The 26605-nt window shown below is 36.8% G+C and overlaps 1 protein-coding gene across 1 annotated transcript in view; it reads left to right on the top strand.

The window, feature by feature from the left end:
• SLCO1A2 (solute carrier organic anion transporter family member 1A2) overlaps positions 1375 to 26605 on the top strand; it is a 52190-nt gene continuing 26959 nt past the window's right edge. The window contains exons 1-6 of the mRNA XM_005680794.2: positions 1375 to 1643; positions 5857 to 5998; positions 8009 to 8141; positions 15650 to 15756; positions 21743 to 21889; positions 26083 to 26181. Of these exons, the coding sequence (XP_005680851.2) occupies positions 1584 to 1643; positions 5857 to 5998; positions 8009 to 8141; positions 15650 to 15756; positions 21743 to 21889; positions 26083 to 26181 (688 nt within the window). The 5' untranslated portion in view covers positions 1375 to 1583. The remainder of the gene's footprint in view (positions 1644 to 5856; positions 5999 to 8008; positions 8142 to 15649; positions 15757 to 21742; positions 21890 to 26082; positions 26182 to 26605) is intronic.

Below are 26605 nucleotides of genomic sequence, written 5' to 3' on the forward strand. Positions count from 1 at the left end.
CATCCCTGTCTATGGGTTTATCTAAAATTAGTGTCATGAACTTGAACTGTACTTAAGGTGATTTGGAATTTTATGGGAGGGGTTTTAGTGTGAGTTCATTTGTATTGTCATTCAGAATCGTTAAGGGTGGTCTCTAAGAATTTTCACTCGTGACCTATGAATTTTTTCACCACTTACATACCAAACAATTTATATTTGATCACACATTGTCCAGTTCTATTCCAATATGTTTTATTGAAGAGGTTTACCTTTCCCAATAAATATATAAGTTCCTTGGGATCTGCATTCAAGTACCTTCTACAGAACCTTATTCTTCTCTAGTGATATATATTTATTGTCTTTAGGGCAACTTATCTGTCCTGTTCATAGCTGGAATCCTATGCTTAGCATAATGACTGGCATAGTGTAGACTTTTGATACATATTTGTTGTTTTCACAAAAGAAGAACTAAAGAGAATTAAATTCATACATTATTTTTCAGTGGTTACTGCCTTAATGTATGTAGGGAATTAGATTCAGGTTTTTAAAAATAAGGGCCAGTCTGGATATTGTTAAATGGATATGTTTCAGAGGATTTTAATCAATTAATCCTGGGGATACTGTTGTAATAGCATCTGACAACTTGAAGTAAATTTACTAGAATAAATATTGTCAGAGTGATATAGTTTGGTTTTGGTACAAAATATTGCCCTAGTTTCAAGAAAGGAAATAGACAAAATCTTTGACAACACATTAGTAGAATTTAAAAGACATGGCCATCTTTTTATTTTACATATAAAAGCGTGTATCTATATATTACATATATATACTTAGACACACATATATCTCTATTTATTATGTATGTATACATATAGATCACCACCTTTGTTTGATCTTCTCCTAGACCTCACTTCTTAACTGGCAGCTGTAGGATTCCTTTCCAGATCAAAGAATTATTTGTTGTTTTTACTTAGGCTATTTCCATGATTAAAATTCCATGTCTCCCCAGGTTTCCGTGAATCAGCAGTGCCCCAGAAAGCGTTTCCCTTCTTGAGACTCCAGGGAAGTCTTGGAATCCAAAGAACTTGAAGAGGGAGCCTGGCCAAATGAGATTGAGCCCTTGTAGGCTTGCTAAACCAGATACTTAACACAAACACAAATCAAAGCCCATGTGTTCCTAAAAGCAGCATTTTCATGTAAGTCCAGGAAGCTCATTTTGGTTTTATTTATTTTGGCTAAGGAAGTGAAAAGTTTTGTTTTAACAACGTGGTTATTATTTTGTAAGGAGACCATAACAAATTATTTTAATCTTTGATCTCACTAAAGAGTAACTAAAGTGATTTGATGTAACTTTTTCAATGGAAAACTAACAACTAAACCTTCTCTAACGTCATCACTTTCTGGATCTGAATCAGAAGCTTCCTAGGTATTTTTGTTACACAATGGATTCTTGATTCTGTTATTCAGATGCAGTGTTTTCTTCACAAGAATGACCCTTTATGACTTCGTCAGTAATTTAATAGATTTTTGTCTTCTTAAAAGACTAGAATTAAGAAATATCAAGATTTAGAACATAAACATCTTGGACTATTCAGAAGAACAACATGGGAGAAACTGAGGAAAGAATTGAAACTCATGGAATAAGATGTCTTTCCAAGTTGAAGGTATGGACTTGCTTTGTGTGGATATATGTATACGTACTGCATTTTCTTTTTAAACCTAGGTCTTGTAAAGTTGTTTATATCTTCATGCAGTGATCTGATAATAACATCATACTACCTGATATATTGATAATTTCTTGCTTTAATGAAATTGGTTTGTAACTGAGAGTGTGTCTAAATAGGATTATTGATTCAGGAAATTCAATCAGAATAGCTTTGAAGGATTTAAATGGGAGACAGGATCTTAAACATTTTCAAGCACGCATAATACAGTACGATTTACTTTCCTGGATCAAAGGCCTGTTTAAAGTTCACCCTTCTGGTGAGAGGAGTATGGAGATCTCTCCTGGAAAATGGTACATTGGACAGAAAAGCTTTGTTAATCTGTATTCAGTGATGACTTCACAATGATCCACTAAAGCAAATGTTTACTTCAAGCTTTGGCAGCATACCAGTCATCCTCTATAAGAAAAATGCCCATTTTGCTAGCTGTTTCGGGTATTCTTAACTACTTCAGAGAAATTCTTTTTGCATAGCCATAAAACCATTTTGCCCTCAAGCAAAATCTGAGTTTATTTTAAACCAGAAGATCTGGATACTTGTCCTGATTCTACAGCTAGTGCCTACAAGTGGTTATCAAACTATGACACTGCCACCAATTTTCTTCCTATCAAAAGTTTGTTTTTATGTGTGTAGGAAAAATCTACACATGTACAAGAAAGTTGAGAATCGTGATATAGAGTTAGAAAACTACTTTTGCCTGAAATGCTACATTAATTTTGTATTTTAAAAATCCCCTTAAATTATTCCTTAATTCTGATGTCCATCTCCTAAAACTGAGGGTTTAAAAACAAAGGCTGAGGACCAGGCTTCCTAGATTTGTGCCGAGTTCAACTGCTGGTTTGCTATGTGCCCTTGGATAAGTTGCTTAGCCTCTTTGTGGTCCAGTTTTCTCCTCTGAAAGAGATAATGATAATTTACTTTTATCTCATAGAATTTTTTTTTTCTTTTTACATGCTCCGAACAATGACTGGAATATCATAAACAGCCAATAAATACTAGTTATTATTAATAGCATTTGTGGATAAAAGTCAAGAATTGTATATTAAAAGTTGGCTTTTAATTTTTTGTAATGTTGGAGTTTGGCAGGATTAGATATTATCTGAATATGACAGCCAAATATTGTGAGCACAAATTTATCAGGTAAAAGACACTTGCTTAATAAATCATTGGGGTTTTTCTGATTCTCTGACCTTAGAAATATGTTCATTAAGCAAGCATTTTTAGAAAGTAATGACTCTCTTCAACAAGTTTGCTTCAAAGGCTGGGGCATTATTAAAAGCTGATAGGACTAGCTTTACAAATATCAAGGTTATTTTGTACTAGACATGAGTAGGAATAGCCACTAGTTAGACAGCCTACCTAGAAGTTTCATGAAAAGAAAAGTGGGATCATGATTTATTTAGCTTCCTTTCTTAAAATGTTAAATATATTATTCTTTCAAATATGATTTGTATTGTGCTTGGTTGGCTTTGCTTGTTTTTAAATATAAAATCTGAATTATAAAATCATGTGAAATTATTTACAGTGTACTCTGCAAAGATTTACAGGAAGATGCCAGACATGGTTTTTATAAATGGGATTTAATATAAAAGGATAAATAGCTAGAGACACAACTATGCTATCTAGTCAGTCATATGACAATATTCATTTTGACTTATATTGAGCTTGATATTTAAATTTCCTGTCTTTCCCACATATATTTATATTCAGATTCCCTCAAATTAATTGGTGCAGGTAACTTTGGGCTTAGATGTAGTTAATCCTACTGAATTTCATCTATAGTCAGCTTACTTTCAGATCTGACTACTTTTTCAAGATGTTTTTGAATACTGATTCTGTCATTTATTCAATAAATTGCACTGAGTACCTATTGTTTGTGAGACTGAAGATTCAAAGGTAAATAATATATGGCTCCTATCATTGAGATGCTCGCAGGATAGTGAAGTAGGAGGTTATAGGCATCCAAACACACAAGTAAAGTGTACTGTGGGGAATTCCCTGGAAGTTAAGTGGTTAGGACTCTGTCTTCCATTGCAGGGTACTAAGATCCCATGGGCTGTGTGGCATGGCCAATAAAAAAATAATGTCCCTTAAGAAAAATGAAGTGCACTGTGCTGAGGGCTGTAATATAGGCAGGAACACAGCAAAGTGGGAAGATAAGGAGGATACCTGGGAAGTAGAAAGACAAGGAAGACTCCACAATAGAAATAATGGTATAGTGAATTTTAAATATTGAACATACATTTATCAGATGCACAAAGTGAAGAAAACACTACAAGTGGAGGACCACCTAGGAAAGTCACTGAGATTTAAAGTAGCATGGTGAATTAAAAGAACTATAAATAGAATATTATGCTTGGGGACAAGGGGCAGGAGATGATAGATAGTGAGATATAGAAGAGGCTTTGTTTACCATGTAAAAAGTAAAGGGTTTTTGTTAATGGGAAGCCAGAGTCTAGCAGGTAGGCAGAGACAAATATGCATTGGGAGAGGAAATTTCAGGAAGGAAAGAGAGATTGATGATGCTAAATGACTCTGAGACATCAAGTTAGCTGAGGACCTGGAAGTATCTATTGGATGTGGAAATCAGAAAGTTGTTAATGACCTTTTACTGAGTAGCTAGTAGCTTCAGGAGGGGCTAGACTGTAGTAGACTGAAGGGTGAGTGGAAGGTTTGTGTAGGCAATGAATCTAGACTGTTCTTCCAAACAGCTTGATAGTAGCTGGAGTAACTACCAGGGCAGAAGGAAGATTTTTAGGACAGAAATATCTTGCATATATTTATAAGTTAGTAGACAGGGAGGTAGTAAAGAGCATGAGGTTGAAATTAGATGAGGGGGTTAGTAATTGATGAATTAGGACTTCAGCAATGGAAAGAATGGGTTCCAGAACATGGATGGAGAAATTCTCTGAAATAGGGGGAAGGATCCATCCTTTTAAAAGTGGGAGGAAAATTAGAGGGGCAGGGAGAGGTAAATTTGAAGGTGGAGATGTTGAGATCATTTTCTGATCAAGAGGAGCACATGGCTGAGTTGGAGCCCTCTCTTGAAGGGAGAGTATAAATTATGGGGTTGGTTCAAGATTGAGAAATTGGAGGGGTAAGGATTTTAGTGTATGAGTGTACTAGCTGGAGAGTGAATTGAATGGTCTTTCAGGATGGAAATGTTATCAGGAATTATTTTTAAGGAGTTCAAGTAAAAAGCCCCATGGTATAAGATTGGAGACCACCATTCAGGTTGACATAAATCTATTTATCCATAATTTGTTGATTTTGAAGCAGTAATTAATCTACCTAACTTATGCTTACCCAGTATACAATGCTCCTTTTTCAAATCTCTTTCTAAGATCTAAATCTTTTCCCTTCTGACTTAATAAAACTATCAAAATGTTAGCCTTTCATATTTTAACCATTCTCGTTCCTGCTGATCACAATGATTCTATCTGTTAACTTGTCCTTGATTTTTGTTATGGATTGTGTCAGCCTGACAGCTGTCTAAAGTTATACCAATACATAGAAAACATGATTCAATATGTGGAATATTGTATTCATATTTATTTATCTTAGAAAGTATGTGTTCAGTTTAGAAATATTTCTGTTATTGTTTATAATTAAAATATATTTTTAAATAAATTAACTGGCAGTAAATAGCAAAATAATGCTGTAAACATTGCATATAGCTTTGCATAAAAGAGAATTTAAGCAAATTTGCTACAGAAATAATGCCTTTGTGTAATGCTACCTTCTTTTTTTCTTTTTTTTTTTGCTACCTTCTTTTTTAAAAATTAACATGCATGTATTCTTTTGTTCTACGATAGCATTATAGTGCTGAAAATCTATTTAAATCACTTGCTATGTCTTATTTAGAATGATAACTTGTTTCTATGTATGTATAAGACATTTCCATAAAATAATGAGGCTACCAATGACCTACAAAATTCAATATCACTAATCGATTAATTCAACTTTGAATTTTTAAAGTTAGAACACAGCATAGAAAACAAGAAGAGTTCACTTTAAAAGGTTCTTCTAAACATAAGAGTTACTTGAACTGGAAACAATCAGTATTTTGGTAGAAGGTATTTCATCAACAAGTGGCAAATATGCAATTTGAAAATAAGTTTTTCATGTTTTCTTGTACTTTTTTTCTTCCTAGATGTTTCTGTTGGCAATAACATGTGCATTTGTATCCAAAACACTATCCGGATCTTATATGAATTCCATGCTCACACAAATAGAAAGACAATTCAACATCCCAACATCTCTAGTTGGATTTATTAATGGAAGTTTTGAGATTGGTAATGAATTGTTTTTGCATTGCTTCTTTGTATGTATTATCTATGGAGCTAGTCTGAATTTTACTTTCCTTATTTTTTGCTTTACATCATTCAATCTGACTGAATACATTTTCTAAAATGGCTTAAATAACCTGGCTCACTTTCAAATATGTTTTGAAAAAATTCATTTAAATATTATCCCCAAATAACACTTAAACATTGCCACATATCCAATCACAGGACTTTTTATTCTAATGGTTAAATTTTTAAAAATCTAATAGTCGTTTGGTCAGCTAGCATGAGCAGCAGAGTGTTTAGAGTACTAATATTTAATCTATCATTTATGACCTGTAGGGCTTTATCTTCGTGTTTAGAAGATATCAAGGGGGAAAAGGGAATTTATTTTTTTATTTAAGCACATATTTTTCTTCTCCTGTTGTTTCTGGGAGGTTGACAATTCTCTTTTCTAAGTGAAGAGGGAAGAAGAAACTGTGTTCATGTCTCACTGACTTTATTTTAGAAACAGCCTGTAGGGAAGCATAAAGTCTATTCTTGGGCTCTGATATCTGTGGCTGATTGGGAAGATGTGAGGACAGAGAGAAAGAATGAGGAAGGGAAAGATTTCTCCTGTGAACAAATTGGCATGAAAATGCAAATGTTACTCCTTTAGTTTTAGAGTGAATTTTACTTCCTTTAAGAGGAAAGTTGCCTTTAATACTTTTAATCAGTATCTGACAGAAAAATTAAGATTGGAGAAGGCAAAACCGAAACCAGTGATGCTTGATCTTGTCTCCTAGTCTTCCCTCCTCTCAGACCTCATTTAGCACCACACATGTGGCAGATCCTGGCCATGGAGCCAGAAGTCACTCCTTGTCTAGGCCCTGTGTGAACCCAGCTCACAGTCTAATAAAGAGCATAGATGCAAAATAATTTAACTGAATGCAGTAAGTAGGGTGACATAGGTATATGACAATTCCTCTAGGAACATAGAGAAGAGACACAACCTCCCTTAAGGAAGATAGGCTCTTGAAGAAAAAGCTTTCCAGATGAAGAAACAGGGTTGATAAGTTTGAAGAGAATTCCCTTAGAAGAAGAAGCATAAGGATGAAACAGCATGGTAGCTCATGCGTAGAGCAATGTTAAGCCCAATATTATCAACTGGCCAAGCTTCAGGTGGGAATTACTAGATTATAAGTCTGTAGAAACGGGCAGGAGTGAGAAATAAGTTACTAGAGAGCTTTGTATGCTCACTACAAAACTTATCTTTTATCCTCTAGATAACGGAGAATCACTAAGAGAATTGGCCGGGGTTATTAATATTTCTGTGTCAAGGACCTCTTTGGCAATCTGATGCCAAGTGTTCTCAGAATAACATTTTAATTGCATAAATCAAAAATTATAAGAGTACAAAGGGAGCCAATTATACTGAAATAAAATATATTATCAAAATTATCAAAATTTTAAATTAGCAAAATACGAAAAATAACATAGTTGCACCTTTTACCAACACATTAGATAACAATATCTACACTAGTTTTGAAGTAATCATCAGTGTCAATAATATTTTGAGGCATCTGCATCGACTGTAATGTTATATGCAAATGTTATATGTAACTTCTGTTGGTGATAATTGGTGACAAAATTGTACATGCTGCCAATACCCCTGGAGTTTGTGTCTGTTTTCATTGTCAAAGGAAACACTAATATTTAGCTAAGTTAGTGAAAATAAAGATGCAATTTTATTTTTCTCACTCAAGTTCATGGAACACTGATTTCTATTCATGGACTATTTCAGGGTTTATAGACTGCAGGTCAAGAACCTCTGTTGAAACACATTATGAAACAGAGCTCTCTTTCGTGGCAGAAGTTGTGTTTTAATCACTTATTACTTCATGCACCTCTAGCACCAATTCCAGTATTTGAGATATTTATTATGTAATGAATGCTAGATAGTTAATTGGTGAAGTTGTTAATTCAGACTTTGTTCATAATTATTGAAATATTCATTTCTCACATCAATTTTTTTTCTAGGAAATCTTTTGTTGATTATATTCGTGAGTTATTTTGGAACAAAACTGCATAGACCAATAATGATTGGTGTTGGATGTGTGGTTATGGGCCTAGGGTGTTTCTTACAATCACTACCTCACTTCCTCATGGGCCGGTAAGTATTGCAGCTTCTGGTGATTTTTTAGGTGCAATTTTCAGCTGCAGGAAATAAGCTTGGATTTCCTTTCTAGGAATAATGCTTCCTAAAGTCACAGAGAACTGTCATAAGAACTGCAAAAAAAAACTGTAGGTGCAGATTCTGTCCTTCCTGCCTCTTCTATGCTCTTGGCTATCTGACTTCCATTTAACATGTCAATTTATGAAACAGACATTTGCGACAGTGCTTTTGTGGAGTTGAGTCTGATGAAGATTCTTTTTTTAATTTTAATTTTTTAAAATTATCAAACTATGATGACACATTTATAAGAGATTTGGAAAATACAGAATGAGGTTACTATATATTGCAATTATTTTTTTAAGAAGATAAATTGAGATTTTTGTTGGAGTTTCAATATCAAACTCTCAAAAATTAATAAAATGAATATACGGAGAGGTAGAAGGATATAGTAGACCTGAAAAGCCCCGTGAACCAATTCAACATAATTAAATTTATACAGTTTTCACATAATAGTAGGATACAAATTCTATTCAAATTTCCATAGACGGTAAACTGGGAAACTCTGGAACATAGCCAGGGACATAAAACAAGGTGCAAAAATTTCATGGCCTAAAATCATACACAGTCTGTTCTCTTATTGTGGAATTATGTTAGAAATTGATGAAATTTCTTAGGACCTGGAAAAATTTGGGATTACTCCTTTCTACAGACAATTTTTTTCCAGTTATTTCTGTTTAATTATGTTATTCTGTACAATTATAGTTTTTGTTTAATTATAGGTCACCAAGAGATAGACTAGTCTTCAGGATGATTTTTATTTTAACTTTTACCAAATTAATGAGTACAAAGCTGCAAAAAGTAAAATTATTTTAAAAAAGTGTTATCCTCCACCCCTTCAATATTACTCATGTTACTGCTCCTCAGAGGTGGCCACGCCCAACTCATTTTGCTCTTCTGCTCTTTGCTTCTGTATTTCTAAGTAAAGGTTTATCCTTTTAGTTTTTGATAGTTTAGTGTTATATAATAAACATATTGCCTTCCTACTGTAAAATCATAGTCACTATTCCACGTGTGACTATGTAAATATTTTTTATATTTCAGCTGAACCATGCTATTTTTCCTTTTTTATATCACTTTTAATTTTTCCTAGATTAAATAATTGCCTCATTTTAGTATATTAAAAAATATTCATTGGTTTATTTTTGGCTGCATCAGGTCTTAGTTGCAGTATGTGGGTTCAGTAGTTGTGGCCCACGGGCTTAATTGCCTTGCAGCATGTGGGATCTTAGTTCCCTGGCCAGCGATTGAATCTGTATTCCCTGCATTAGAAGGTGGATTCTTAACCACTGGACCAACAGGGAAATTCCCCTCATTTTATATTTGATTCATTTTCACTTCCCACTAATCATCACCAAATTCTCTACCAGTAGGGCGATGTCTTCTGAATACGCTTGTACACATCAGACGGTTTCATTTTTGTCTTTGAGCTGCCTCCCCTGTCACCACTGATCCCATCTGCAATCTGAACTAGGGACTCTCCATGCCGGCTGCATGGCAGCCTCCTTGGAATTTTCACTCACCGTTCTCCTTGGGAACTTGTTTTGCTTCTTTCTTCCATTCAGTTGCTTACTTCCTGGGTATCGTATCTTCCACTTTCCTTTTCATTCTTACTCTTTGTGGAAAACATAATCTAATAGGTTTCTGAGAAAGTGTGTAAGGGATGTAACGATTTTAAGACCTTGGACATCTGAAAATATTCCTATTCTCCTTCCATACCTGGTTGACAGTTTACCTGGTATAAAATCCTGGTTTGAGGTTTTCACCCTAGGGATGTTGAAAATATCATTTTCAATGTTTTTCTTGAGAATCCTATAGCATTTTAAACCCTGTGTCCAGTTTCTTCTCTCTGGAGCTCCTGGGATTTTTCTTTAAACTCCAGAGCTTGAATTCATGATAATCGCCTTGGTATAGGTGATTTTCCTTTATTGTTCTAGGTGCCTCCAATCTGGAAATTTGTAAAAATGATTTGTATTGTTTCTTGGATAATATCCCCTCCCCCCACTTTCATTTCCCTATGGCACGTGTGTGTGCTCGGTCGTGTCTGACTCTGCGACCCCACGGACTGCAGCCCACCAGGCTCTTCTGTCCATGGGATTTTCCAGGCAAAAATACAAGAGTGGATTGCCATTTCCTTCTCCCGGGGATCTTCTAGACCCAGGGATCCAACCTGGGTCTCCTGCACTGCAGGCAGTTTCTTTACCAACTGAGGAATGGCAACTGACTCCAGTATTCTTGTGACACAACTTGAGCACACATGCTCTGTCTGGAACTTTCACTCCTCCACTTCTTTTTATAAAACTTCCATTCATTCCTGAATGTTGTTGCACTCTGATGAGTTAACCTATAATTTTCTGATCTTTTCTCTCCAATTTTCTATCTCTTTGTCTTCTTGTTACTTTCAGGGGAGATTTCTCTACCTTCCAAACCTTTGAATGCATTTCTAACTTTTGCTGCTGCTGCTGCTGCTAACTCATTTCAGTCGTGTCCGACTCTGTGCGACCCCATAGACGGCAGCCCACCAGGCTCCACCATTCCTGGGATTCTCCAGGCAAGAACACTGCTATCATATTTTAAATTTTCAAGGTATTGTTTGTTGTTCTTTGAAGGTATCTTTTTAAGAAACATCTTGCTCTTATTTTAAGAATGCAATGTCTTTTTCCATCTACATTTCTTCGTCTGTCTTCTTGTCTCTGTCTCCTTCAAGTGTACAGTTTTTTATTTGCTTTGTCTCTGTTCTTATGTTATAGGTCTTCATACATCTGGTGGTCCTTGGTTAGCTATTCATACTTAAGAAACCAGGGATAAAACAACAGACTAACCAGAAGTTCTGTGTGCGTTTGTACGACATGGTTGTGGGAGGACTTCTTCCCAGCACAGGGACTAGATGGTTCAGAGCTGGCTCAGCACTGCCCATGGGTCAGTTAATCTAGGCAGGGGTTCTCCAATCTGCTGTCTGAGACATCGTGCAACTTGGCTACCAGCCAGGTGGGAGGGGGAGTCTTACTCTTCAGTACATAGATTCTTCTTTTACTTAATATCCCTAGTTTTTAGTGTGGCCTCTTATACGACTTAGGGACTAAATGACAACAACAAGCTGTCCTCAAAGTGCCTGTTCTGAGTGTCGGCAGTTTAGGCCATTTTTGTTGGGCTGGTGGACAATGCCTATAAAGGTTTAACTACTCTTCATACACATTTAAAATCAGTCCTCTGATTTTTGGGATCATATCCACTCCCACCTTTATCTAGCATTCTCTCTGAAATTTCCAAGGGTGTGTGGCTCATGTTTGGTTGCTCTCCTGCAGGCACTTCCTCAGGCCTGTATTTCTTATATTTTCTAGTTCAGTGACCACCCACTTATTGATTTTCCCATTTTCCAAATCTTATCTTCTTGTCAAAATTTCAAATTCCCTTTCTTCTTGTCAATCTTCCATTCTCTTTACCTTTGTGACATTATATTTCCTTTGCCATTTTATAAGCCATCAGCTGTCATTTTGTGGAAGTTTTCGGGATGAACGGACTTAGAATGAATTATTTTGATGAGTTTTGTGGATTAGATAAATGAAAATGATATGACATCTCCTTTCTGAAGGGATCAGGAGTTTTCAGGCAAAAAGTTTTTACTATCCTTTTATTTTCTATCCTATCCAAGACAACATCTATAATATTCAGCTATTATTTATATTTCTTTCTACCCTCTGCTAAAGCTACTAGTCTTTTGTCTGAAGCTGGCATGTGTCACGGGATCATGAGTGTGGAGACAAAAGCCTTTGTCCACAGTTCACAGCCAAGCTCTGTGGCCATGACTGGACAATTGTTCTAAGGGGAAGGTATATTGACCCTTTTTATTATGTTCAATAGCATAGAAACTAGAATTATCAGTGACTTCCTAGTATAACATTCTTTAGCTCATTTGGAACTCAGAAGGGTAAGTTTATTTATTTATTTATTTTGGCTTTCTGTTATCTAGTAAAAATATAGAAACTAGTCCAACATAATTTCTAACAAAGAGACATTTAGCTGGAGATATTTTCTTCCATTATCGCAGCTTATAATTTACTTTCAGAGAAAGGGCATGGGGATTTTGATGTATACACACAATGATATTTAAAATAGATAATTATAAGAACTTGCTGTATAGCAAGGGAAATCTACTCAATGAGCCATAAGGACTGAAAAGGGAAGAGAATCTAAAAAAGAGTGGATATATGTATCAGTCTCAGTTCAGTTGCTCAGTCATGTCCAACTCTCTGCGATCCCATGAACTGCAGCACGCCAGGCCTCCCTATCCATTATCGACTTCCAGAGTCCACCCAAACCCATGTCCATTGAGTTGGTGATGCCACGCAACCATCTCATCCTCTGTTGTCCCCTTCTCCTCCTGCCCTCAATCTTTCCCAGCATCAGAGTCTCTTCAAATGAGTCAGCTCTTTGCATGAGGTGGCCAAAGTATTGGAGTTTCAGCTTCAACATCAGTCCTTTTAATGAACACCCAGGACTGATCTCCTTTAGGATGGACTGGTTGGATCTCCTTGCAGTCCAAGAGATATCTTTAATTTCATGACTACAGTTACCATCTGTAGTGATTTTGGAGCCCAGAAAAATAAAGTCTGATATGGTTTCTACTGTTTCCCCATCTATTTGCCATGAAGCGATGGGACCAGCTACCATGATCTTAGTTTTCTGAATGTTGAACTTTAAGCCAACTTTTTCACTTTCCTCTTTCACTTTCATCAAGAGGCTTTTGAGTTCTTCTTCACTTTCTGCCATAAGGGTGGTGTCATCTGCATATCTGAAGTTATTGATATTTCTCCCAGCAATCTTGATTCCAGCTTGTGCTTCCTCCAGCCCACCATTTCACACGATGTACTCTGCATATAAGTTAAATTAGCAGTGTGACAATATATAGCCTTGACATACTCCTTTCCCTATTTGGAACCAGTCTGTTGTACCATGTCCAGTTCTAACTGTTGCTTCCTGACCTGCATACAGGTTTCTCAAGAGGCAGGTTAGGTGGTCTGGTATTCCCATCTCTTTCAGAATCTTCCGCAGTTTATTGTGATCCACACAGTCAAAGGCTTTGGCATAGTCAATAAAGCAGAAATAGATATTTTTCTGGAACCCTCTTGCTTTTTTGATGATCCAGTGCATGTTGGCAATTTGATCTCTGGTTCCTTTGCCTTTTCTAAAACCAGCTTGAACATCTGGAAGTTCACGGTTCATGTACTGTTGAAGTCTGGCTTGGAGAATTTTGAGCATCACTTTACTAGCGTGTGAGATGAGTGCAATTGTGCAGTAGTTTGAGCATTCTTTGGCATTGCCTTTCTTTGGGATTGGAATGAAAACTGACCTTTTCCAGTGGCCACTGCTGAGTTTTCCAAATGTGCTGGCATATTGAGTGCAGCACTTTCACAGCATCATCTTTCAGAATTTGATAGCTCAACTGGAATTCCATCACCTCCACTAGCTTTGTTCCTAGTGATGCTTCCTAAGGCCCACTTGACTTCGCCTTTCAGGATGTCTGGCTCTAGGTGAGTGATCACACCATCATGATTATCTCCATCATGAAGATCTTTTCTGTACAGTTCTTCTGTGTTTTCTTGCCACCTCTTCTTAATATCTTCTGCTTCTGTTAGGTCCATACCATCTCTGTCCTTTATCAAGCCTGTCTTTGCATGAAATGCTCCTTTGGTATCTCTAATTTTCTTGAAGAGATCTCTAGTCTTTCCCATTCTGTTGTTTTCCTCTATTTCTTTGCACTGATCACTGAGGAAAGCTTTCTTATCTCTCTCCTTGCTACGCTTTGGAACTCTGCAATCAGATGCTTATATCTTTCCTTTTCTCCTTTGCTTTTCACTTCCCTTCTTTTCACAGGTATTTGTAAGGCCTCCTCAGACAGCCATTTTGTTTTTTTTGCATTTGTTTTTCTTGGGGATGGTCTTGATCCCTGTCTCCTGTACAATGTCACGAACCTCCACCCATAGATCATCAGGCACTCTGTCTATCAGATGTAGTCCCTTAAATCTATTTCTCACTTCCACTGTATAATCATAAGGGATTTGATTTAGGTCATACCTGAATGGTCTGGTGGTTTTCGCCACTTTCTTCAATTTAAGTCTGAATTTGGCAATAAGGAGTTCATGATCTGAACCATAGTCTGCTCCTGGTCTTGTTTAGGCTGACTGTATAGAGCTTCTCCATCTTTGGCTGCAAAGAATATAATCAGTCTGATTTTAGTGTCAACCATCTGGTGATGTCCATGTGTAGAGTCTTCTCTTGTGTTGTTGAAAGAGGGTGTTTGCTATGACCAGTGCGTTCTCTTGGCAGAACTCTATTAGCCTTTGCCCTACTTCATTCTGTACTCCAAGGCCAAATTTCCTGTTACTCCAGGTGTTTCTTGACTTCCTACTTTTGTATTCCAGTCCCTTATAATGAAAAGGACATCTTTTTTGGGTGTTAGTTCTAGAAGGTCTTGTAGGTCTTCATAGAACTATTCAACTTCAGCTTCTTCAGCGTTACTGGTCGGGGCATAGACTTGGATTTCTGTGATATTGAATGGCTTGCCTTGGAAATGAACAGAGATCATTCTGTCATTTTTGAGACTGCATCCAAGTATTAAATTTCAGACTCTTGTTGACTATGATGGCTACGCCATTTCTTCTAAGGGATTCTTGCACACAGTGGTAGATATATGTATATGTATAACTGATTCACTTTGCTGTACAACAGAAACTAACATAACAATATGAATCAACTATACTCCAATAAAAATTAAAAAATAATCTACTTTTTGGAAGGGGCCTAGGATTCTTGTGGTAATTTGCCTATGGTATATAAGGCATACGTTCATAATCTATTAACCATTTTGTTCTTATGAGAAGAGAAAATGTCATTACACTGCACTGTCATAGTGTTTGAATATCCAAAGGTCTCTCATTATGATGGGCAAATGTTTTGTTTTTCTTGGAGATTGGTAAATGCATGAAGAGATTATTGTTTGAATTCTCAGAAAGTGGGAATATGTATTTTATGAGCAAACCTTAGAGAAAACAAAATGGGAGACTTGTTTCATTATGTTGTTCCTCTCCCCCCACAAGCCTTTATTTTTCTAATTATACTTTGTAGAGTCTATTATTTTTCTTAGTTTTTGTTCCTTATCCCACAGTAATATTCCAGGAAATGATCACCCCAAAATCACAAAAGGTTGATGGTAGGTAATCTAAAGTGTAGATATGCAGATAATCAAAAGCTAACTGTGAGTGAATTGGACATTTACACGAGTGGCAGGTTCATTTTGGCAACATCAAACCAGGATGATTGGGTGGCAAAGATAAGAAGATATCCCATTTCCTGGGTTTGGATGTTGTATCTTAAATGAAGCATGAACATCTTCACAATGCTCACGTTGTCCTCAACTCCATAACATGTGTGTTTTTGTGTTCATACAGATATGAATATGAATCTACAGTTTCAGTTTCTGGCAATTTGTCTTCAAACAGTTTCTTGTGTATGGAAAATGGAACCCAGATTTTCAAACCAACAGAAGACCCATCAGGTTATAAATTTCATTACTTTAGTTAATTTGTAACTGAACACTTTCTATGGAAGGGCTTTGAATGAGTTATTGGGTTTGGTTAAGTAAGGTAAATGAACAAAAAGATATTTTCTCCCCAGGATTTTTGAGAGGATCACAGAGAATAGGAATGGAGAACAGAGAATGTTAGTCCTCTTATATTTGCATATACTTACTAAGACTGACTGCTTTGTCTATTCCTTAAAATGGTTATTTAAAAAAAGTCAGGGACTTCTCTGGTAAGCTAGTGGCTAAGACTGCATTCCCAATGCAGGGGGCCTGGTCAGGGAGCTAGTTCCCATATGCCACAACTAAGGGTTCCATGCTGCAACTAAAAAGATCCCACCTGCCATAACTAAGAACTGTTGCAGCCAAATAAATAAACAGATATTAAAAAAAATAAGGCAAATACATCCTGCCAAGGGCCACTGTAGAGTTAATTCCATTGTGGAAAGCATCTTAGAAGGATGGGTTTACACTGATGATTTGGTCTATCAGTTCAGTTCAGTTCAGTTCAGTTCAGTCACTCAGTCGTGTCCGACTCTTTGTGACCCCATGAATCTGCAGCATGCCAGGCCTCCCTGTCCATCACCATCTCCCGGAGTTCACTCAGACTCACGTCCATCAAGTCCGTGATGCCATCCAGCCATCTCATCCTCTGTCGTCCCCTTCTCCTCCTGCCCCGAATCCCTCCCAGCATCAGAGTCTTTTCCAATGAGTCAACTCTTCACATGAGGTGGCCAGAGTACTGGAGCTTCAGCTTTAGTATCATTCCTTCCAAAGAAATCCCAGGGTTGATCTCCTTCAGAATGGACTGGTTGGATCTCTTTGCAGTCCAAGGGAATCTCAAGAGTCTTCTCCAACACCACAATTCAAAAGCATCAAATCTTCAGCGCTCAGCCTTCTTCACAGTCCAACTCTCACATCCATACATGACCACAGGAAAAACCATAGCCTTGACTAGATGGATCTTAGTTGGCAAAGTAATGTCTCTGCTTTTGAATATACTATCTAGGTTGGTCATAACTTTTCTTCCAAGGAGTAAGTGTCTTTTAATTTCATGGCTGCAGTCACCATCTGCAGTGATTTAGGAGCCCCCCAAAATAAAGTCTGACACTGTTTCTACTGTTTCCCCATCTATTTCCCATGAAGTGATGGGACCGGATGCCATGATCTTCGTTTTCTGAATGTTGAGCTTTAAGCCAACTTTTTCGCTCTCCTTTTTCACTTTCATCAAGAGGCTTTTTAGCTCCTCTTCACTTTCTGCCATAAGGGTGGTGTCATCTGCATATCTGAGGTTATTAATATTTCTCCCAGCGATCTTGATTCCAGCTTGTGCTTCTTCCAGTCCAGTGTTTCTCATGATGTACTCTGTATATAAGTTAAATAAACAGGGTGACAATATACAGCCTTGATGTACTCCCTTTCCTATTTGGAACCAGTCTGTTGTTTCATGTCCAGTTCTAACTGTTGCTTCCTGACCTGCATACAGGTTTCTCAAGAGGCAGGTTATGTGGTCTGGTATTCCCATCTCTTTCAGAATTTTCCACAGTTTATTGTGATCCACACAGTCAAAGGCTTTGGCATAGTCAATAAAGCAGAAACAGATGTTTTTCTGGAACTCTCTTGCTTTTTCCATGAGCCAGCGGATGTTGGCAATTTGATCTCTGGTTCCTCTGCTTTTTCTAAAACCAGCTTGAACATCAGGGAGTTCATGGTTCACGCATTGCTGAAGCCTGGCTTGGAGAATTTTGAACATTACTTTACTAGCATGTGAGATGGGTGCAATTGTGCGGTAGTTTCAGCATTCTTTGGCATTGCCTTTCTTAACTGACCTTTTCCAGTCCTGTGACCACTGCTGAGTTTTCCAAATGTGCTGGCATATTGAGTGCAGCACTTTCACAGCATCATCTTTTAGGATTTGAAACAGCTCAACTGGAATTCCATCACATCCACTAGCTTTGTTTGTAGTGCTGCTTTCTAAGTCCCACTTGACTTCACATTCAGGATGTCTGCCTCTAGATCAGTGACCACATCATCATGATTATCTGGGTCTATACAATTATCTAAATAGGAAACAGAGGTAGAAAGAAAATTCTTAAGATTTGTGTTATATTATTGGCCACCTGATGCAAAGAACTGACTCACTGGAAAGGACCCTGATGCTGGGAAAGATTGATGGAAGGAGGAGAAGGGGAAGATAGAGGATGAGATGGTTGGATGGCATCACTGACTCAATGGACATGAGTTTGAGCAAACTCCAGGAGATAGTGAAGGGACAGGAAATCCTGGTGTGCTGCAGTCTCTAGGGTCACAAAGAGTCAGGCATGACTGAGCGACGGAATAGCAAACAATTGATATTCTATAGCAAAGAGGTGACCCTACTGACTTGCCTCAGACCAGAACTTCTTTTCCTGTGATGGGGTCATTTTCATGCTGGATTCATATTAGTGAAAGTTATGGTGGTCCCCTAGGTTGGAAATTTCACTACCAGGATGGAACAAGAGGGAAGCAAAATAGTTTATTTTTCTTTAAAATTTCATTGATGTATAGTTGATTTAAAATGTTGTGTTAGTTTCAGGTATACAGCAGAGTGAATGTTATACATATATCCATACTTTTTTAGATTCTTTTCCCATATAGGCCATTATTAAGTATTGAGTAGAGTTTCCTGTGCTATTATATAGTGAGTCCTTATTCTAAATAGTTCAAAGGAGTTTAAGAATAGCTGTCTCAGAAACTCTAAGCTAAAGGAACCCCCTGGGGAAACAAAGGGAAACAGTGACATCAACAGTAGCCTGTGTTCTCCTTGAGCTGGTTTTTACCAAAGAATGATTCAGGTCCTATTTTCTATTTTTCTTAGTGTGCTTTGTAGTAGATAAACATGGTGTGCCTCCATATGGTGTGCCTTCCCAGTATGGTGTGCCTCCAGGAGAGTGTGTCGATTCTTTGATTCCTTGGTATATTCATTTTTTGCCTTAGAGGAAAACTAGAATTTGCTTAATATCTGTAGACATAAATCTTTATGCTTGTCAAGATAAAATATGAATACCAAGAAATGGAAATTATGATTTTCTGGACTGGACATAACTGACAGATAGCCTCACAAGAAATTTCAAGATCCAGCTGTGTTCAGGACCCTCATTTCTGCAGGTGGCACAGTTTACTACTCACTGGGAAAATGCAAATCAAAAACCACAATGAGATACCATCTTACACCTGCCAGAATAGCTGTCCTCAAAAGGATGACAAGTAACAAATGTTGGTGATGATACAGAGAAAAGGGAACTCTTGTAGGCCCCTGATGGGAATGTAAATTTGTATAGCCACTGTGAAAAACAGTATGGAAGTCCCCAAAAGATTAAAAATAGAGCTAACATATTGGTGTTCAGTGGCTATGTCGTGTTTGACTCTTTGTAACCCCATGGACTGCAGCCTGCCAGGCTCTTCTGTCAATGGGATTTCCCAGGCAAGAATACTGGAGTGGGTAGCCATTTTCTTCAGTTCAGCTCAGTTCAGTTCAGTTCAATCACTCAGTCATATCCGACTCTTTGCATCCCCATGAATCGCAGCACGGCAAGCCTCCCTGTCCATCACCAACTCCCGGAGTTCACTCAAACTCATGTCTATCGAGTCAGTGATTCCATCCAGCCATCTCATCCTCTGTCATCCCCTTTTCCTCCTGTCCCCAGTCCCTCCCAGCATCAGGATCTTTTCCAATGAGTCAACTCTTAGGATGAGGTGGCCAAAGTATTGGAGTTTCAGCTCTAGCATCAGTCCTTCCAATGAACACTCAGGACTGATCTCCTTTCAGATGGACTGGTTGGATCTCCTTGCAGTCCAAGGGACTCTCAAGAGTCTTCTCCAACACCACAGTTCAAAAGCATCAATTCTTTAGCGCTCAGCTTTCTTCACAGTCCAACTCTCACATCCATACGTGACCACTGGAAAAACCATAGCCTCGACTAGACGGACTTTTGTTGGCAAAGTAATGTCTCTGCTTTTTAATATTTCCTTACGATTCAGCAATTCTACTCCTGTATGTGTGTGTGTATGTATATATATATAAACAAACAAAAATGTTAATTCATAGAGATACATGCATCTCAATGTTCACAGTTGCATTGTTTACAATAGCCAAAATATGGAAGCAAGCTAAATATCCATCAACAGATGAATGAATAAAGAAGATGTGGTATATACACCATGGAATATGTTAGCCACAAAGAAGAATGAAATTTTGCCATTTACAACAACATGGAGGGTCTTATGCTTGGTGAAATAAGTCAGAAAAAGAGAAACACTGTATGTTTTGACTTATATGTGGAATCTAAAAAATGAAACAAATGAATGAATATATCAAATCCAAAACAGACTCATAAGTACAGAGAACAAACTAGTGATTACCAGTGGGGAGAAGGATAGGAGAGGGGAAAACAGGAGAAGGGAATTAAGAGATACAAACTACTAGGTAAAATAAATTAGACAAAAGGATATATTGTACAACACAGGGAATATAGCCAATATTTTATTTTATTATATTTTTTTGTTTGTTTTTTTAAAATTTTTAATTTTTAATTTTTTTTAATTTTAAAATCTTTAATTCTTACATGCATTCCCAAACATGAACCCCCCTCCCACCTCCCTCCCCATAACATCTCTCTGGGTCGGTCATCCCCATGCATCAGCTCCAAGCATGCTGTATCCTGCATCAGACATTATAGTAGCCTTATATAGAGTATAATCTATAAAAACATTGAATTACTGTGTTGTTCACCTGAAACTAATATAGTATTGTAAGTCACTGTACTTCAATTTTAGAAAAAGTTATTTGGTGGTCAAATACATAGTGGACTCTTTATTACTATCCAGTTAAATATTTTTAGTTTCTATATAATAATTATAACTGTAGAGAACTTAAACTCTTAAATCTTATAAATATAGTAACAATTCTAGAAAGAGATATTTGTATTTCTTCCTCTCCCCAAAGTTAGTATATAAATTGGGTAGCAGTTATAGCAGTTAACTAAGTTTAGTAGTTGCTAGTAAATTAAGTCTCTGGAGGGGAAAAAAAAAAGCTATGATTTTTAGTGTTTGTAAATTTCTGTGGTGTAAATACTCTCACCAAACTACTGCTAAATACTGAACTGGGAAGAGATGTGTATACTCATCTCTCCTAACCCAGTAGGAACTAGCTCCAGGATACCACTTATTGTTGGCCATACCTAAGTATTTGTTTGAAAATGCAAAAAAGATGGCCCAATGAGTCTTTGCCGATGTAAATTTTTTTCACTTTATGCAATATTGCTTTGAATTCAATATTTTTTTTTATAACTTTTTGTTTTATATTGGAATCAGAGAGATCTCCTGGAGAAGGAAATGGCAACCTGCTCCAGTATTCTTGTCTAGGAAATCCCATGGACAGAGGAGCCTGGTGGGCTACAGTCCATGGGGTCTCAGAGGATCGAACACAACATAGCAATTAAACAGCGACAACGAAAGAGTTGATTAATGGGCTTCCTTGAGGTGGCTCAGTGCTAAAGAATCTGCCTGAAATGCAGGAGATATGAGTTTGATCCCTGGGTTGGGATGATCCCCTGGAGAAGGAAATGGCAACCCACTCCAGTATTCTTGCCTGGAGAATTCCATGGACAGAGAAGCCTGGCTGGCTACAGTCCCTGGGGTCACAAAGAATCAGACATGATGTAGCAATGAAATGACAACAACAAAATAGCTGATTAACAATGTTGAGATACTCTCAGGTGGACAGCAAAGGGACTCAGCCATACATATACATGTGTCTATTTCCCCCAACCTCCCCTCCCATCCAGACTCTGGCACTGTAAGTTGTTGGTAAGTGCTGGGGTCACATAAGAACTGTGACATGCTTACCAAAAACTGAGAGTTAAATATTGCTAATATTTTGCTACTCAAACACTAATGCAATGCCTTTTTTCTTTTAATGCAGAATGTGTGAAGGAAGTTAAATCATTAATGTGGGTGTATGTATTAGTAGGAAATATTATACGTGGAATTGGTGAAACTCCCATCATGCCTTTGGGTATTTCCTACATAGAAGATTTTGCCAAATCTGAAAACTCTCCTTTGTATATTGGTGAGTTGGAAAATCTACCTTAGCCTCTTTTCAGTAATTTCCTTGAGCATGGATATGAGTTATTTATTTAGATGCTTAGGCATTTCCAGAATGTTGAACAGAGTGCTTTGGTGCAATTGGCCGTCAATTAATGTTTGTTGAACAGAGCAATTATAGGCTATCTCCAAGTAAGCCACTTTGCTAAAATTGCTTTTTACTATTGAAAATACCAATAATCTAGTTCCCCTGGAGTTCTATTTGCCTTCTTCAGTTTCTTGGCACCAATGTATACCCAATCTGTGAAGAAATTTAGCAGTATTTTCTCTAAAATGTCATTTATTCAAAATCTTTCTATTTTCATTACTTCTATTTTTGTTCAGGTCTTTGTTAGCTTTGATATTGGTCATTTGACCTGTAGTATTTAAAATCAATTTCTTATAAAAATTTTTGCAATATAATTTTTCTCAAATATATTAAATGTCTTCTCTCTCATGTTGATGAAGTATGCTGACTCTTTATTAAATATGAGCCCACCACTTATTCCTAGCTCTGCCCTCAATTTATCTAGTTTCCCATATAGTTTCTCTTTATCACAATCTCTCTATGATATCACAACCTCTCTACAACATTTTCCATAAATATCTGTCTTCAGACCTTTGATTACGTTTCCTGAAATTTCCTTTCCTAAAATCTATCACTACCTCCCACAATAGGCAGCTTAACATCCACCTTTGTATGTTGCCTTACAATCTCCTAAAAGGTCTTAATTTATTATATATAATTTGTTTATATTCCTTAGTTATTCCATCTGTTGTTAGTTGTAAAATCAACTTTGAATACGGGACATTTTGCTATTAATGTTGAAATAGCTTTTTTAAACCAAAAAAATCAAACAGGGTGAGAGAAGGTAGGAACAGAGCTACACATAATGAGGAGTTAAAATATTTAGGAACCATTATTTGAAGCAACTTTGGGAGATTTTTGATGACTTATTGATTTTGCAATAATCTTTTTCAGTGTCTTTCTATTCAATCCTTTCAAATCCCTCTACATACCTATATTGAAAGAATACAAAATGCTCACCTGCAATAAATTAACAAATGCCTTGTGAAAATATGTATTTCTTTCTTCAACAAATATTACAGTATATAATACATAGAAACAACTGATAGTCTCTGGATGTATTAAGATGAGTAAGACATTGTCCATATAAAATTTAGTATATAAATGACTACATGTGCTCAGTTGCTAAGTTGTGTCTAACTCTTTGTGACCATCTGGACTGTAGCCTACTGGTCTCCTCTGTCCACAGATTTTCCAGGCAAGAAATACTGGCATGGGTTGCCATACTCTCCTCAAGGGAATCTTCCTGACCCAGGGGTTGAACCCTCATCTGCAGTTAGATTCTTCATCACTGAGCCACCTGGGAAACCAAAAACTACATAATTATAAATAAATAAAATTTGATAAATATGTATATAATTAAATTTGAAAAATTACATTAAACTTAGGGGAAAGTGAAATAAATATGGCCAGGTATAATTTAACTAGCTATACACCAAGAAAAAATTTCCATGCATGTCTGTAGAGTTTAGGAGAGAATATAAAAGCTAGACATAAAATTTGAGAATCATCAATAAGAGAGACAAAAATAAAATCAAGAGGGAGAAATAGATTGTGATAGGATGACTTATTCTATGTAGTGAAAGGTCCCAGGATAATATACTAAAGCAACAATTCTTATTTGTTGAGTAGAAGGAAGTAAGGGAGGAAGAGGAAGGAAGGAAGGAAGGAAGTAGAAGGAAGAAAATTAAAAGAAGGGGTAGTCATGAGGGAAAAAGTAGAACAATAGATGAATGCACAGATTTCTGAGTCTTAAGAGGAAGAGCATCAGAAGAAAGCTGGCCAGGTAAGAAGATGAAGACCATAAAAAGGACACCAGATAAGTGGCTGAGCAACTAACATAGACAAGTGGCAAAGAGATCACTGAGAGTTTTGTGAGTAGAAATTGATAGCATTTGAGTCGAGTGAGTGGTGAGGAAGTAGATGCAGAGTGTAATGACAGGAAAGAAATCAGTGTGAATTTGATATATTGTAGAGATCAGTGGATGACGGAGATTAAGTGTTTGGTTGAACAAGACATCAGAGAAGACAGAAAGGGTTAGCATCAAGAAGTCAGGTGTGTGCAGGATGGACGAACCCATAGAACTATGGAGAAGGCACAGGCAATAAATGAAGGTCTGTTTTGAAGTAATGAAGAAGAAAGTTGAAGAAGCTCATGCCTTGATTTTTAACGGAAGCAGGGAAGGATCACTATAGACTCAGAATTATAGACAAGTCATGAGATAGCTGATGATAACAATCCAGACGAGTAAAAAGTCATGTAAGGATGAAGGGGAATGTGGAGGATAAGAAAGGATATGACAGTAAGATGGAAGAGAAGTATCATTAAAAATGAGGATAGAAAGAGAAAAAGTTCAAGTATTCTAACTTGAGAGTATTCCCTAAATTGATCTACATATTCAGTGCAATGCCTAGGAAAATTATAATACCAGTTGCTTTTATTTTTGGAGAAATGGACAAGCTGATCTTGAAATGCAAATGGAAATGCAAGGGGCACTGGGCAGCCAAAACATCCTTAAAAAATAAGAACAATGGACTTCCCCGGTGGTCTAGTGGTTGGGAATTCATCTGCCAATGAAGGAGACACAGATTTGACCTCTGGTCCAGGAAGATCCCACATGCCTGTGGCAACTAAATCCATGTACCGCAGCTACTGAGCCTGTGTGCCCTAGAGCCTGTGCTCTGCAATGAGAGTAGCCTCCATTCACCAGAGCTAGAGAAAAGCACCGGTAGCAATGAAGACCCAGCCCAGTCAAAAATAAATGAATAAATAAAATAAAAAAAAAAACACAACAGACTCACACTTCTGATTTCAAGATTTACTACAAAATTATTATAATAACATTGTGATTCTGCCACAAGGGTAGATATATAGGCCAATAGAATAGAAGTGCTAGTCTAGAAATAAACCCATACCTCTATGGTTAATTGACTTTAAGATAGATGTTAAAATCATTCAATGAGAAAAGATTATTTTCAGCAAATGGTTAAAGGGCAACTGGCTATCCAGGTGCCAAAGTATGAAGTTGGATTCCTACCTGGTACCATATACAAAAATTTAACTCAAGATGGATAAAAGACCTAAATGTAAGAGGTAAACTGTGAAACTCTTAGATGGAAACATAGGTGTAAATCTTCATGACTTTGAATTAGACAACAGTTTTTAAGTATGAAACCAAAAGCACAAGCAACGAGAGGAAAAAAATAGATAATTAGATTTTATCAAAATATAGAAGTTTTGCATTTAAGGACATTATCAAGTTGTTGATTTGGGAATGAAATTTTTCTGAAAATATGCCACAAGAAATTTATCATAACCTGATATTGCTTTAAAATTCATTCAAAAATACGACTGTGGAAAACATCAAAAGGGTTTTGCTCTGTAATGTGACTTTTTCAATAGTAAGATCTCAGCTGTAATCAAAATATCCACCCGTGATACAGTATTGAAAATTCTATTCCAAAATGGGACACAGTAATGGTTTACTCACAAAATGCAACAGAATTCGCCATAAAAGGCAATCACTCTAACCAACCTATAATACCACAAGAGAAAATGGTTTTGAATCATAATATAGACAGTCTATTAATCTAATCTTTGTCTTATCAATTTACCAGGTCAATTTGAGATTGTGGAATATGATGCCATAGAATTTAAAGATTCGCATTTCCTTAGTTTCATTTCAAAATTATTATTAAGGAATGGAGTCATACAAACACTCTGATCATTTTAAGTTAGTCTTTCATAAGTGAAAAGGGATATTTTCATCTTGGAGAAGGGAGTTTGCACACAATATTCTCATCCTGCTGCAGCCAATCACTTCTAATCACAAGCCTTTGCTTGTAACCTGGTGTGAAAGAGAATTTGGAGGCCTAGAGAGAGTGGCGTCAAATTATGAGATTCCTTTTTCAACATTTAAAGAAACAACCATGTTACTTATTGTAAACCAAGTAAGTTTCCAACAGATTGAATACATAAGGCAAAAATATCTCAGGTAAAAACAATTCGATCCTCAGACTCTTCATGGGATTAGAACTCTTTATGTGGGTGTAGTACTTTACCATAACTTTATGTTTACCTTCATTTTTAGGGTTAATCGAAACAGGAGCTATCATTGGTCCTTTGATTGGTCTTTCATTAGCGTCATTCTGTGCAAATGTTTATGTTGACACTGAATCGGTGAACACAGGTAATTCCATAAAATCTATACAATGTCTATAGTACACAAAACATCATCAAGTATGTTATCACATTTAAATTTTGCTTACTTGACCCTCAGATAGAATCTCTGCTTTTCAGGTGACCAAGTTGAGGTTGAGAAGTTTGAAAAATTTTTCAAGTATTTCAAACCAGTGAACAGGAGAGCATGATAAAATGCTGATGTTCTAACACAGAATCCAATACTCATTCTATTGCACAAATCATATTTTTTTTCAGGAGATTTAAGCACATCAGTTTGAATTTTTTAAAATCAAGCAATCATTTGTGGATAACAAGTAGAAAGTGAAAGTGAAAGTCACTCAGTTGTGACCGACTCTTTGTGACCCCATGGACTATACAGTCCATAGAATTCTCCAGGCCAGAATACCGGAGTGGGTAGCTTTTCCCTTCTC

The sequence above is a fragment of the Capra hircus genome, chromosome 5 (assembly GCF_001704415.2).
Source record: "Capra hircus breed San Clemente chromosome 5, ASM170441v1, whole genome shotgun sequence".
NCBI classification, from domain to species: Eukaryota; Metazoa; Chordata; class Mammalia; order Artiodactyla; family Bovidae; genus Capra; species Capra hircus.